The sequence below is a fragment of the Fibroporia radiculosa genome (assembly GCF_000313525.1).
Source record: "Fibroporia radiculosa TFFH 294 genomic supercontigs, scaffold926, whole genome shotgun sequence".
In the NCBI taxonomy this organism is placed as follows: domain Eukaryota; kingdom Fungi; phylum Basidiomycota; class Agaricomycetes; order Polyporales; family Fibroporiaceae; genus Fibroporia; species Fibroporia radiculosa.
The window spans coordinates 43896-58230 of NW_012133248.1; the positions used below are offsets into that span (position 1 = coordinate 43896).

Below are 14335 nucleotides of genomic sequence, written 5' to 3' on the forward strand. Positions count from 1 at the left end.
TCCGTTCACTGTTATCGCGATGTGCAGTCATTTCTGGCACTGAGTATGCCTGCATACTATGCTCCCTTGCATCGTCACAGCGGAATTTTTGTTCACAAAAGCCCGGTCAGTGAATGGATGTCATGAATGTACATAAACTGATATATCTCGAGGTGATCAGCAAATATGAGCCGCGAGCGGCATCTAACTTTACTACAGAGTAAGTCTCTGCCCGTCTGTTTCTCGCTCCAGGTTTCCGTTTGCTCTGTGATTATTCGCACCTTAGGGATGTGCCGGAATGCAAAATATGAGCAGTCAAATCAATCGCCCAGCGATGTGCCTCAAAATTTGCTGACATCGTGTTCGTAAACATCTTATTAGTGCATTACATCCAGTGGTGCCTTCTACTGGTGACGTACTCACATAATGATAGTACATCAGTGTTAAGGTGGAAGAATTCGGTATATTTGTTAAACTAGCACCGGCAGCGTTGGCGCCAGTAAGCATAGCCCAACAGATATAGCTCGAGGCCAGCACCATGAAAAAGTTCTACTGATATCTCACTGAATGGGATCATGTCCTCAATTAGATACCTCTTGCCTCACCATACGCATAGAGCTGATATTGACATCGAGGTTCCTGTCACCCCAACCCTTGGAATTGAGAATTTTTGCCAACTTGAGGGGTTCGAAGGATTACCACTTGAGGATGTTCTTTGTGTACACTCCTTTAACAACACGACTTGTAAGATGAATACACTTTCGCTGCCCTTTTATTGTTGAGTTATGTCAGACGATGGGATCACATCAGAAGGTACCTGTCTAGATTGAGTAGGTTGAATTTGCGCAATCATACGGGGAAGATAGAATACACATTCCCTAAAGTCTATGTTGAGGTCGGGCCGCGGGCGAATAACATTGCCTACAGGTCCAGTATGACAATTACTTTGCGGAATTGTCCGCAAGAAAGCCTCAAAGCAGTCACAAGCAATATTGTGACGAAAAGGAAGTACTCAGAAGACGGTATCTGAAAACACTTGTCGGTAGTCTGCTCGGAGCACTTGTATAGTGAGTGGAGTGTACCCACATGCACATCCTATCGTTACACACAATCGTAAATGAGTTCGGTAAAGTAATACAATTGTGCCTTCCGTGAGTGCTCAGGCGGGCACAGGCCTCCGGTGTGAAACTGGGCGAGGTAAAAAAAAAAAAAACAAGAACGCACGCTATAGGCAGCCCACCTATTTGGAACCCGTGCTTTTCTTGACCTCCTCCAAAAACTTGTCTATTTCCCCGAGATATTTGCTCACCAGTGATTGGAGCTATTCACGTCCATAAGTCAAGTATTCCCATTACAAAGACGCTTACTTACTTCATCTCGCTCAAGAGCGTGTTTGCCGTAGTTCTTAATGGCCTGTGTGTGCAGCTTGCGTATCCGCATGCGAGCTTCTTCCGCCTTGCGCTGTGCTACGGTGTACACCGCATGACGCGCTTCAACTGTGGCTCTGGTGTCCATAGGGTAAGCAATACCAACGCATCAGTGATATAAAACGTACTTTGGTATTGGGATTTTGATCGTCCGACTGTCTGATCTATGTGGGACCACACCAGGAATCTTTGCGCTGTACAGCGCGCCTTCGACGTGTTTTAATGTCTACTGGGTCTACATTGAGGTTCAGACGTTTGCCAGCAGCATCAAAAACTGACATCTTCCTCGAATACGGTCACGACCAGAGTTCGGCCGTCTACTACACCGACGGTCGCAATCTCCTCCAGCCTGAGATTGTCTCCCCTCTCCCCCAGATTTACGCGAACGGGCGAGAGAATTGAGGGGGTCACTCGACCACTTGCGCGCATCTCCATCGCGCTGATAGACTTGCGCAATTCATCCAGAATGCCCTTCATCTTAGCTTCTGCTTTGATATACTCGTCGCCCGCAGCCATGCGTTGTGAACCTGGGATGAGGTTTTCTGTAGAAACCACAGGACTGTGTTTGCTTTTGGACTCCTTTGAGGTCGCCTCCTTCTCTGTTTTTCGTTTTGAGCTGGCAGCACGAGAAGACGAGTAGCGAGGGCATGCAGGCAAGTCCAGCGAGGACGAAGCAGTCAAAGAACATATCCGTGGAGATGGGCGAAGGCGGAACAAAGCTGAGGACGAACGGAGTACCGCGGCCATTATCGCGAGGGAGGAGACGAGGTCCAAGGTGAAAGTCCTTGCGAACCTCGCGCGCTGCCTCCTTGAAGCGGTCTGCTCGGCGCTCGCTGGTGCTCCGAGGCCGGCGTCGAGTGTGCAGTGCTCCTCCCCGCCTGAGGCGACTGGTCTGCACACATGCTGTCGTCTCCGTTGCCCAGTCTCCGCTCTTCTGCCCTGCCTTTCATTTGGCCGACCGTTGAATCCGAGGGGCCGCACCTGTCCATTCTGACCCGTTTCGGATCAGCTCTGGCCGCCGGGGCTCAGCTCGGCGCTATATCTGGACCAACGCCTGCCTGTGCACCCATTGCAGTGCGTGTTCGGGCTGCTCAAGCCAGGCGTCCCTTGTTCTGCCTATATCTAGCCGAGCCGCTTCGAGGCTCTCATTCACTCGCCCACTTCTCTACGAGCATTTCGCTATTGTGTCCCCGCGGATCGCTTGCACCTCGTTACGCTCTGTCATCTGGGGCTGATCTCACAATTACCGTATTGCCTTTTTCTGAAATCGTCCCCGTGAGTATTTGTAGTGGGGTGGGTATTCCTATTCTATTCACTACACCGAGAGCTGCAAGTGACCGAACTCAATGATCGTCAGCTATCGGGAGACCGTATATCTATGCCAGTACCTGTACCGAAGCCAGCACCGTCGCTCTCCATCCTAGCATACGCCGATCTCGCCTCGTGCGCATCACCGCCGCCGTTCCCTCTCGGCTATGTCCTGGGTGGCTCCTCAGCAGTATCAGCAATGGTCCTCAGCCTCGATGGGCCGCAGCAATCCGTCTCAAGCATGGTCGGGAGGTTGGCCACAGGCTGCGCCTGCTCCCTACCCTGGGCCTCCCCCGATCCCCGCAGGTGTCAACGCACAAGCATGGACATCCGGACAGTGGCAATATAATCCCATGTTTCACGGTCAAGTCTCGGGTGCTCAAGCTACATTCCAGGCATGGGCACCCCATCCTAGCTGGGGTCAGCAGGCCGCCATTGCTCAGGCACAAGCGCAGGCCGCAGCAAACTACAACCCGTACAAGCGCATTCCAAACCCTGGCGGTCCCGAATATTGGAACACAAAGCTGCAGGATAACGGGTTGGGACTGGAGAACATGCACATCAGGTATGTGTCCGGTCTTATCGCGACGCTGCGAGGAATATCATCTCGTCGCACTTGCCAGGGACGATACGCCGAAGAAGACGCAAGACAATGGGGTAGTGCATACACCTTGGGTATGGGTCCCGCGCGAATTGTGTAAGTCTCCCGACCGCCGTGATTCGTCTGAGCTCCATGACGGCCAAGGTGGTTCGGATAAACAGGACCAGCGCAGCCAAACTTCCGACCCACTACCAGAGAGTCAGACTCGCTCTCATGAACGTTCGGCTTCCACCACGGACGCGTACCATCCGACCCGAACTCGCGAATATAATGGCATTTATGGAAGCTCCTCATCTCATCGTGACTCTCTAGTTGGAAGGCCGGCCGCTCAAGATAAGTCTGATAGTCGTCGATCCGTTGTCCCAAGGCCTCCTTCAATACCCAAGGCCGATCCACCTCCTGTTCCTTCTATGCCAGTCGTACCAAAGCCTCCTTCGATACCCAAGGTTAATCCGTCTTCTGTACCTTCTATGCCAGAACGGAATGTCGTGCCTGATAGGGTTGTTCCTACCTCAGCGCCGGCGGGCATGACTTCGTTCTCCTCATACTCTCAGCAACAACAATTACAAAGGCAGCAACAAACCCAATCACAGTCGCAACACCAGCAACAGCGCCAGCAGAGTCGCGAAGTCTCGCCCCGCCAGCGCACCGATTCTCAACAACAGGCACGCGATTCACGTACATCTCCCAATCACCCTCCATTCTCATCTGCGTCATCAGCCGCGGCGGCTTCTACTTCCCGACCACCGGTTTCCTCTGCGTCCGCGTCAGCAGCAGCGAGCGAGGCCTTCAGCTCGAGGCAAGACCTTCACACCACATTCTCGCTTAGCATTATCCGGACACCTGGACATTACTCCTCGGGGTCTACAACGAGTACGCCGACACGCCGTATGAGCAGCGATGATACACCGTCGACTCCAACTTCTCGCCGTACAAGTAGCGTCGATGCTCATCTATCATTGTCCTCGACTCCCACGCGACGTTCCAGCACAGACGACGCAGGCCGCACACCGTCACGACAGCCTGTATCTCCGCACTCTCATGGGCCCATCTACGGGCCTCCGTCATCAAATACACCTAGTCGCTCCAATAGCCTCTCACGACGCCAGTCTTCTGCGCCTGCGACGTCGTCCTCGGCCACTTCTGGTTCCTTGTCTGCGCCTTCCCTGTCTTTCTTGACCAACTTTTCTGAAGAGCCAGCAGGCCTGCTCAGCCCTCTGGTGGCCCCTTCTCAATCCGACAGTGGATCTAGTCCGGGTTCACGTGCAGTCTCTCGCAGCCAGACCTTCCCGACATTCCCCGGGACCCCTTTCGAAGCCATTCCAGAAGACCGGGCCGTCTCCCAACCTCGCACCCCCCGCCCGCCTGAACGCGATAGAGACCCAAATGCGACCCCCTACGTCAACCCGCGATCACCCACGCGTTCATCGCACACTTCGCCTGATGCCGCTCCGCGCCAGATATCCCGCAGTTCGACGTATCCCTCCATGGGTCCTTCATCAACATCCCCGTATAAATCTTCCACGTCCTCCCAATCGCCGCCGGCCCCTTCTCGGTCGCGCGCATCTTCTCCTGCGAGAGTCTCTCGGGCGAGTCACAACCCCCTCCCCCAACCGCCGGTCCCGACGGCATATCCTCTGGGCACCGCGTCCACAGCATCGTCCGCAGCTGCGTCTGTACCTGCATCTGCCCCGCAGCCGCAGCCACAGCCGTCCAGTCCCCGGAAGATCCGCAAAGGCTTCTGGAATCGGCGCGGGGACCACCTCACGATGGAGCGCAATGGCCAGTTCATCGTGTATGCGCCCAGACAGCTCGCTAATCCGCAGGAGCTGAACGACTATCCCTCCCCGGTCGACGGGTTCATGGACCACCGCGGGAACAAGTTGAGGTACGACCCGCATGTGCCGGAGCTGCCTGACTCGCTTCCGCTGCATGGCGAACCGCCACGGCGACCATACCAAGATGTGAGTGGCTCTCGTCCGTCGAGCGCAGTGTTCGAGGCTCACCGGGGACTGCGCCAGTTTGTGCAATATGTTTATGTCTGAGGCTGGTACCGTGCGGACCGCATCATCATCGGAGTGTACAACGGGTATTCTGTATTACAAGTTCATGTATATGCTCTCAAGCTGGCATTGATATACACAAAGTACAAAGCGAGCGCTGGATTCTTAACTTACAGACAATACTACAACAGCAAGGGAATTACAACATCCAGATGGCTTTAGATACTATGACCACATTCATGCACGATAAACATATAAAGACAATAATGTTACCTGAGAACGGCAAAGACCCACGTCACAGCCCTATACCACCATGTATCATGCGCATGTGATCGTATACCTCTTCGCCGTTGCTGAAGGTAGCGAGGCAAGCCCAACAGATGTGAGTTTTGCAGCGAATGCACGTCATATGGTTGCATCCGGCGAGGCGTTCGATGGGAGCCTTGCACGCAGGACAATCCTTGACATCATGGCTCTTCTTCCACTCTTCGAATAATTTTTCGTCTTCAGCTTCTCGGTCACGACACAAGGACCCTTGATGAAATTCGACGTGGCAATTGGGACAGATTCGAGTCAAACACGATGGACATTGCAGGACTGTATTCGGGGGCCCTTTCCGATAGACTTGAGGGCAGTCAGGAGTAGGACAATAGTGGAATTCCGACGGTCGCGAATTGATGTAAGCCAGGAACGACGCATGGATCAGCGAGTCGAATTCGTTGGTGGAAAGAAGCTCCTGAGCGATCCTTATCGGAATAGGATGAGGACATGAAGCTTCGCCTCCAAGACACGTCAGTGGAAAAACTTTGTTGTCGACAGCAGCGAGGAGATAATTCGTCAGACATGATTTGCACCAGGTATGCCCACAGTCTAAAGTGACGGGTGAGGTCACCTCGTCGAGACAAACAGGACATTCAATCTGTCGTAACTGCCTCTCGTCTCTGTGCCGATTTCTTGCGCCGGCGATCGCTAGTTGGGCAACTTTGTAGGCTTCTTCATCGCCACGAATGACGAGAACACGATTGATCAGGTCGAAGCCGACGTTTTCGCTACCGAGCTGCTTTTGTAGGATGGCCAGATCTTTGCTCACGAAAAGGCCGATCAGTCGTCCGACCAACGGGATGGAGTGCGTTCTTTGAGCTCGTAATGCTGCAACCCTAGCCAAGATGGCAGAACGGACGATTTTACGTTTATCCGCAGGGCCGAATAACGCAAGCATTCGCCTGCGGATATCTCTATTGATCATGATGCCCGGATGTGTCTTCTCCAAGTCCTCCAGGTACAATATGCCGCCACGTCTGCTAAAGAAACCATCCCAGACAACTTCTCCGTTGTCGGTCACCTTCTCTCCGCGAAGGATACGCTCGAAAGACGACTTGAGTTTAGTCAACGTCTGCATTCGGGGGGAAGCAAGTTTGATTTTCACGGGTAGTGAGGGTGATGTAGGCGTCCGTCGATCAACAACCGAAATGCTACTGCCATTTTCCCTCTGGCAAATATAAAAGCTGAAATCACGAATGTCGCTTCTCAGAGAGTCATAAACGTCGACAGGGAGCGAATATAGGAGTGTCCTGATGTGGGTCGCGTATAGCTTGCCGTCGCCGCAAAACCGCTGACGTCGGTTATTGAGAGCGGCACTAACTCTGTCAGCGACAGCTGAGGAGGTGAAATGGGCCCAGACGCGTACGGTCCGCTTCTTATATGGAGGCGGCAAGACGTTGAAGGCGACCAACTCCCCGTAATTTGTCATGACCTCGCGAAGATGGCGACACGCGGCTGGGAGATTTTGATAGGTCGCCCGCTCCAGCATGATGCCTTCGCTTTCTCCATACCGCTCGATATCCTTTGTCTGGGCGTCTGCAGGCAGTCCTTGGAATCGCACGTTGAAGGAACCCACGTTTGGTAATCCTTCATAATATGCTGCAGTTACCCAGCTACCTCGTAATTCGGTGCTATTTGCTCTTGCGAGTGCCTGTTCCGCTAATTCCATGGTTGCATAACCTGCGTAACCGGTCCTGTGCGGCGATGGAAATTCAAGAAGAACAGTCCCATCTTCGAGAGAGCCTTTCCCAACCAATGACGATGCTGAAGTTACTAGTTTAGCACTAATCGTCGAATCAAAAAGACAGCTGCCATCAAGAGCGTAGGCAGCGTTTGATGCATCGTCATGCTTGGCGAAGGTGACACGGGCAATTTTTATTGCATCTTTCTTGTGATTGGACTCTGGAAACGTGACAGTGACAACCTCACCGAAAGACTGCAAAACGGTAGTGACGTCTGACGAGGTCACGCCGCTGGGAAGGTTTTTGAGGATGATTTGACGGGTCTCAAAGCCTGTGACGACATCTTTAACCTCCAGACCGGATCCGAATGTCACTTTCGTCGCATCGAGTACTCTTAATGTTATGGTCTCTGGAGGGGTTTTGTGCAATGTTGGCATGTCCCCTTCAAGCATCTTCTGAAAAGTAGATAGCAAGTGAGTCGTACTAAGCCTTTTATCAGGTACAAATACTCACGGCTTCTAGACCAAGCCCTGGAGGAACCAGAGGAGCATCGGTCGTCAGGTCTTCGCCGACAGATACAGTTCGTGAGCGGACATGTTCGTATCTGTCGCGGATACCGCGAGGTGCGTCACCTGAAGTTGCCGAAGAACATACAGATTGTTTAGATGCTAATGTACCCGACGTCTGCATAATCCAGTGCAGCGTATGACAACGAGAGCAACGATACTGTCGTGAGCGAATACGCTTCCTGACATGATAACAACTTACATCGCGATTCTCGACAGTAGGTTGCCCTGGATTGGTCTTCGCATCCACCATCTTAATAGCGCGACTTTCAGCTTTGGAATGTTTGGCAGCGTCTTCCTCGTGCAAGTATTTGCAGTGCCGATAATGACAGTAACCACGTTTGTAGTCCCGGCAGATTGGTGGCGGCTGGTCTACTGGCGTGGCCGGCATGTCGAAGGATGAGTCCGAGGACAATAGATTTGCGCGGGGGGTGCACGGGGACTATATTCAAGTATCAGTTACCGCGCTTACGTATGCGCCGGCCCCGACTCACAGAAGCCGGCTCCGTCTCGTCGGACAGGGAATCATCTGTCGTACGAGAGGCTCGCTGTTTGTTTTGTGACTGCCGTGAACCCACGGGACTCGTGCGAATGGTGGCCGGCCGAGATGGACGTTTGGAGTTCGGTATGCTGACACTGGGTAGTCCAGCCTGAGGCAGACTAGGGCCCTGCCCAGTGCTAACGTCGGGTTTTACGGCAACACTTGTATTGGTCTTCGCGGGAGAACTATCGTCGACATCCGGCTTCTTTGGTTTCTAAGCCAGACCAGTAAGCTACTCAATATAGACCATGACAGATGAGCCACTCACATTCCGCTTCTTTTTACTCTGACTGTGCCCTTTGGACGATCTAGGGATGCGCACAACAAACATGTTTGAGTCTTCCTGTTGCATAATTACATCGAATAGATTGCTCAACGACCTTTCAATCCCGTTCTGCTCGTCCTCTTTAAGCTCTGCGGCCTGGGAATTTGAGGAGGACTGGCTATCTGTACCCAATGGAGAATCATTAGGGCTCAATGACTTAACTTTTTCGTTGGCTGCAAGAAGTGCCACTGGTTGCGAGGCAGGTGCAGCGCCAGGTGTTACTGATTGGAAAGACGAGTCAGCGATGGAACTAGCATTGGTTTTGATCGTCTTCGTCCGTGGAGGATGTTGGCGAGAGCAGCGTTCACCATGCCTACACCACCCCCTAAGATATTTTTTGCAAACTTCTTGCTTGATGACATGAGCAGGCTTGTCGCTCTGTAGGCACAAGTTGAGTTGCGCTTAACTTCGTGAAAAGAACACATGAAATAGCGTGCCTTGTCTGACAATATCATACCTGACTCTAATTGCTGTTCCACACGAATTGGCGAAGCCTAGATAAATCTCGTTAAGTATAGGCCACATAGACAGAGCATTATCTAAAGCATACATCTGCTGCTGATAGCGCGGGTGGGATTGAGGGGACCTTGGTTGTGCAGCTAAGGTCACTTTGATGGGAAGCGCGGCCTTCCGTAGAGTGCACGCGTGATTGTGGCGTCAAATCATCTGGCAAACGCATTCTGGTTGTTCCTTTGCGCGTTTGTCGGGATTGAATTTCTTTTGCAGAGCGCACCGATAGAACAGGCGTCGACTCAGCCGGTGATGACATGCCAGCGGGACGGGGACTTCGCTCTCGAGGACTCTTCTCTACTGAAGATACGGGGAGAGCCGGCGTCGAATTAGTTGATGGGGAAGTTGCAGCTGAGCGATTAGGCACTCTTTTCGAGGTACTCTTTTCCGGTGAACATACGGAATGAGTTGACGTGAAATTCGTGGATGAAGTAGTCGGATTTGAGCGACTAGGCACTGGCTTAGGGGAATTTGACTCTCCTGAAGGATGCGCGGGAAGGATCGGCGTCGATATTATCGGCGGAGGAATATCTGTGCGGCTGGGTACTCGTTGCGGTGACTTGCTCTCTGCGGAAGGAGGGACGGGCACGGAAGTCATGAGTGGCGGGGATATAGCTGTGCGACTAGGCACTAGCTGTACTAAAGTGGTATCTTTGAGGCAAGAGATTGACGTTGAAACAACGGGTGATGGTGGTGGAGACATAGCCGCGCGACTGGTAACTGGTTGCGGTAAAGTAGTATCCTCGAGGCAGGGTCTCGACTTTGGAGCGATGGGCAGTGGCGGCGGAGACACGGCTGTACAACTGGGCACGCGCTGCAAAAGACTGGCGTCTGGATTGAGAGAGGGAACAACGCCGAGTGTCGAAACGGTCGATGGATAAATCTGGGGCGTAAGCACAGATACCGAAGTGTCGAGTGTAGATTGTGATGAGGGTGCGTGTACCATCTCTCGACGAACTGAACTCGCTGCGATCATATTCATCTGAGTAGATGACCACTGCGTTGGTGGATATTCGGGCCGCCCAGAATTTGCAGTAGGAGGAATATGTCTGAAGCAGCACGTGTCTCCCTTGAGGCAATGTCCCATGAGGAAATTGAGGCAGAGATCGGTGTTCTATTATAAAGGCGAACAAGTCAAAGAAATGATCTTTCACTCACAATAATACACAAACCTTGTCCATTCGAGGATGGCCATGAAAATCAATACTCGCACCACGAGGCGGCGCACCACCATAGTCAACTTCGGTGCGAGAGGCAAATGTGCAGGTCCCCACCGGCTCTGCGGACACCGAGAACCTATCACTACTATGCCAATTCCGATGCTGTCGCGTTTCCCATTGGCGCGGCATCTTGAGTAAGTGGTAAATCAAAAGTCGACATCAGGATCAATACTAATTAGCTAATACAAGTGGCTCACGTTCACTCCATGGACGGGTACCTCTGGGAAGTGCCCAATTCGACTACGCGGAATTTCTTGCGACACAATAGCTTCTACTGGCTTTTGAGGAACGCTATGGTGACGGAGCGGGTAAGGTAGGGCGTTAGGATGGATCGGCGGGTCTTGATGCTTGTGATCCGGAGACATCGGACTGACCAGTGAACGAGGTGCGGCATTGTGCGATATGGCCGAAGGCACCCCCTCTGGAGGTGGGTGGATACGACAGCAGCGGCTGCCATATGGACATCTACCTTGTAAATAGTTATTACATACTTCGTGTATATGTCCCTGTGGCGATGCATGCGCATGAGCGCGTTGACGGTATTTCGCGCGGCCGACATACCTTTTGCGTGGGGTATCCTGTATGAAATTTACGCGCCCCTGGAGAAGCATCGGCTGCGGCAGCGTTCGGGATGTAGGATACAGCGCTTTGAGGATGGCCGCATACTGAAGAACGAAAACGTAGGGGAGCTGAATATGTTGAATTTGGAGCGTTGAGAGGAAATTCTCGTTCTGTATGTCTTGACATTGCATCGCATTGGACGACCCCATTATGACTATTGATTTCCCTCAAACCATTAATCGGTCCTTCGTCTTGAGGACGAACAGCAGGGCGAAACAAGTTGTGATCATTGAATAGCGGATACCGACGACGGGACAACTCTTCTCTCGGACAAGCATCACCCATGCCTAGGCGACCAGGCCATATCTTTGGTGTTGAAGCAATAGTGCGGATAGAGCAGCGAGTTGTAAGGAGCTCCGTGACGCTGAGAAGCAAACGATGCAGGACTCACCTGAATATCCTGGTTCATTCTATCCCCAAACATCATACTATTCTCGCAGATGGAAGTTTGCATGGTGACTCCAGCCATGTCTTCGGGGCAGTGAGTGCACTGTGTGAAGAGGAAGGTGGGCGCTGCCTTAGAAGAGCAAGACTTTAGGTTTAAGTTGTTGCTCCAAGATTAAGGCGCAACTTACCGATAATACGGTTTAGGAATCACAGTTTATGTCCATAAGACACTCTCGGTCTCGCCAGAGTCTGTTCGGAAGGTGTCCGCTTTGGTAATTTCTGGCCGCCTGATGTCGATTCTGGCTCCTGAAGTGAGGTTTGAACTCAAAAGTGGTTCCACAAGAACTGAGGGCGGTATATATGATGGTATCACCTCTGGCACGTTGTAAGACCGGTGGGTAAGTCAAATGGAGCAGAAAGAGAACTGTCAGTCGCGACGAGCCCGCCTAAGCATTTGAATGGCCGCACACAAGCCACAACGTTGCATTACGTACGCATTGTCGTGATCTAGATTCCCCGCCCTCAACTGGAAACTTGAAACTCAACTCTTGCTCAATTTGAGTTCGCAATGTCCACACGTTTCTTGACAGCTTACAGCATGTGTTATGGTTTGTATCGGGGTGCCTAATTTGTCAAACACAAATCGAGCAAAAGATGATCCATGTCATATCAGAGTCCGAGTCGCGAACAGTCCAAGGCATCGTGCATTATGTGTGGATGTAAGTCATTAGGTTTTAGTCTCTACATGCTCCTGTCGTCACTATAGTACCATAAGTACTCAATAATATACTTGATGATGGCATGAGAATCGAAAATCTCCGCAAGAAATGCCGCCGCGGCAGTGAAGAATAAGTCACCAGCAGACAACAAGCACGGAGAGGAAACAAGCACAGAGAGGAAAGCATTAGCGGCCAGACATAGACAGAGCCAACCTAGGAACCCCTAACGCTCAGAGCCGCGAGTCTGAATCTTGGGCCGTATTGCATAGCCTATCGGGGATCCGCGACGCCCGATGTCCGTATCTGCCAAATTTAGAGAGGGGTGAAGAGGAAGTATAGCCATCCATAAAAAATCCGGCTGTCCTGGTCCTTGGAGGTGCACAGGGTCGGGATGGTCCTGAAACGAGCGTCTGTATGGGAATTATCTCAGCACTGCTAGGGGCACTGCGTATTGTTTGGAGATCAGTTTTCACACCAAAGCAAGGCGACGCACCTCGTGCCTTGCTTGGGGGAGTTATACATCCCACGCACGCGTCGTTCTATTGATATCAAAATAATTGCGATGCTCTATCAGGGCCAAAGGCATGTTCTCAAGAATCAAAATTGCCGTAGTTCAGGTCACTCACCATAATGAGCGACACGCTACTGTGCATAATCCACCAAATAATCCTGACGAACAAGACTAATATGCGCACAATGCGCAATTGCACGAAGGCATCCAGGTACGTCGGATCGACTTTCAATAAATCGCCGAGTTTTGAGCCAGAGACCATGCGCAAAATTGTGGCTTACCTTGCAAGACAACCTGGAATAGATAAAATACGCTCGGCTTCCACCACGACGACCAATAATACTCTAGATCTCCTGGACTTGGCGCGCGCAGTTGTTCTTGAAATGTAGCTGCTGTGTGAGTGATATTCTGCATCTCAAGCTGCGTCAACGAAGTCAAGTCAGCCAGCGTCTCCGCCAACTCGGCCGCAGAGCGGGCGGCCTCGAGCTGCAAGAAATGAGCAACTTCCGCCTGTTCGGTCTGCTTCTCGAGTTGGACGGAAGCGCGCGACACTGTGGACTCAAGCTGTACGATTGACTAACGAACACGTAAGTAGGTTGGAACCGGCATGGCGGCTTGACTTGCCTGCTGAGCAATCCCGAGCTCGCGCCCAATTGACATCAAGCGAGTATGGGCAATGTCCTAAGAAAGATCCGTAAATCAACCGCTCTTGAGGGAAAGGGCCGTATTCATTCACAGCGATGTCGGAAATACTTCTCTGCCGCTCTGCCACATCATCGAGAACATGGTTTAATCTTGCGCTCATGATCTCGGCCAGAGATGGAATGAGAGTTTGTAATGACATAGTTTGCTGGGCGGTCCCCTCATCATAAGTGCGTTATATCAGGTGGAAGTGGATAGCATACAGTTTGAATGGCAGTCTCCACCGCGGAGTTGATCTTACGGGGTTCAGTTGCGTTAGGTTCTAGTGCTCTGTAGAGCAACTGACCTTCGAAAACATGACCACTTGGAAGGTCTCGCCCCGTTTAAAGATGTCCATGATTCCATCATTGACTGTATGCATACTCTAGATCAAGTATGAGATGAAAATAGGAATCAATTGTCCGCTCAGCGTACCTTATCAATATGAACTGACATCATGTCAACGATTTTATTGCGGATAGCATCGATATCTTCAGCTGAGGAGCGAAGCTCCCCTAGAGTATCCCACAAGCTCTAGTCATAAATTTGTGTCAACGGGACGATGTATGCGTCGAATACGTGCTAAATATCAACAATACTTACTTTCAGTACTGCTTCAGACATCTGGCGACCTTCTTCTAAATGACTTTCGCGCCGCTTAAGCAGCTGAAAAAACGCAAGCTGCTCCATGGTTGTATTCTTGTAGAGCTCCCTAGCCATATCTAATCGCCAAGAGTTGGATTTCGAGCGGTTGATACCGTATATGTAGAAAGAGATCGTCAAAGTGAACAAATACTCACCTATATCGTTCCATCTACGGAACGCATAGCATAATTGTGCTGAAAAACGTGCTGAATGGGAGCTTATATGCGCTGAAAAACCACGCACCAGCTTCCCGCAGATACCCTGAGTAGCTTGACCAGTGCTGTGCAC

The 14335-nt window shown here is 51.6% G+C and overlaps 4 protein-coding genes across 4 annotated transcripts; 1 reads left to right on the forward strand and 3 right to left on the reverse strand.

The window, feature by feature from the left end:
* Positions 1 to 1219: 1219 nt before the first annotated feature.
* FIBRA_01815 (uncharacterized protein) lies at positions 1220 to 2153 on the reverse strand (the record flags this gene model as incomplete). The annotated part of the gene is made up of 4 exons (XM_012323686.1): positions 1220 to 1300; positions 1351 to 1483; positions 1535 to 1632; positions 1686 to 2153. The coding sequence occupies 4 exons, from the start codon at positions 2151 to 2153 to the stop codon at positions 1220 to 1222; spliced, it is 780 nt and encodes a 259-aa protein (XP_012179076.1).
* A 728-nt stretch (positions 2154 to 2881) lies between these two features.
* FIBRA_01816 (uncharacterized protein) lies at positions 2882 to 5360 on the forward strand (the record flags this gene model as incomplete). Its single annotated transcript, XM_012323687.1, has 2 exons — positions 2882 to 3279; positions 3338 to 5360. The coding sequence occupies 2 exons, from the start codon at positions 2882 to 2884 to the stop codon at positions 5358 to 5360; spliced, it is 2421 nt and encodes an 806-aa protein (XP_012179077.1).
* Positions 5361 to 5613: 253 nt separating this feature from the next.
* Positions 5614 to 10848, reverse strand: FIBRA_01817 (uncharacterized protein; the record flags this gene model as incomplete). Its single annotated transcript, XM_012323688.1, has 9 exons — positions 5614 to 7776; positions 7835 to 8005; positions 8090 to 8329; positions 8382 to 8642; positions 8697 to 9154; positions 9211 to 9247; positions 9304 to 10377; positions 10436 to 10612; positions 10681 to 10848. The coding sequence occupies 9 exons, from the start codon at positions 10846 to 10848 to the stop codon at positions 5614 to 5616; spliced, it is 4749 nt and encodes a 1582-aa protein (XP_012179078.1).
* A 1585-nt stretch (positions 10849 to 12433) lies between these two features.
* On the reverse strand, positions 12434 to 14122 carry FIBRA_01818 (uncharacterized protein; the record flags this gene model as incomplete). Its single annotated transcript, XM_012323689.1, has 10 exons — positions 12434 to 12620; positions 12704 to 12777; positions 12837 to 12946; positions 13003 to 13297; positions 13325 to 13402; positions 13458 to 13571; positions 13627 to 13659; positions 13710 to 13787; positions 13838 to 13936; positions 14006 to 14122. 10 exons carry the CDS (start codon positions 14120 to 14122, stop codon positions 12434 to 12436), a joined length of 1185 nt encoding a protein of 394 aa, XP_012179079.1.
* Positions 14123 to 14335: the final 213 nt, after the last annotated feature.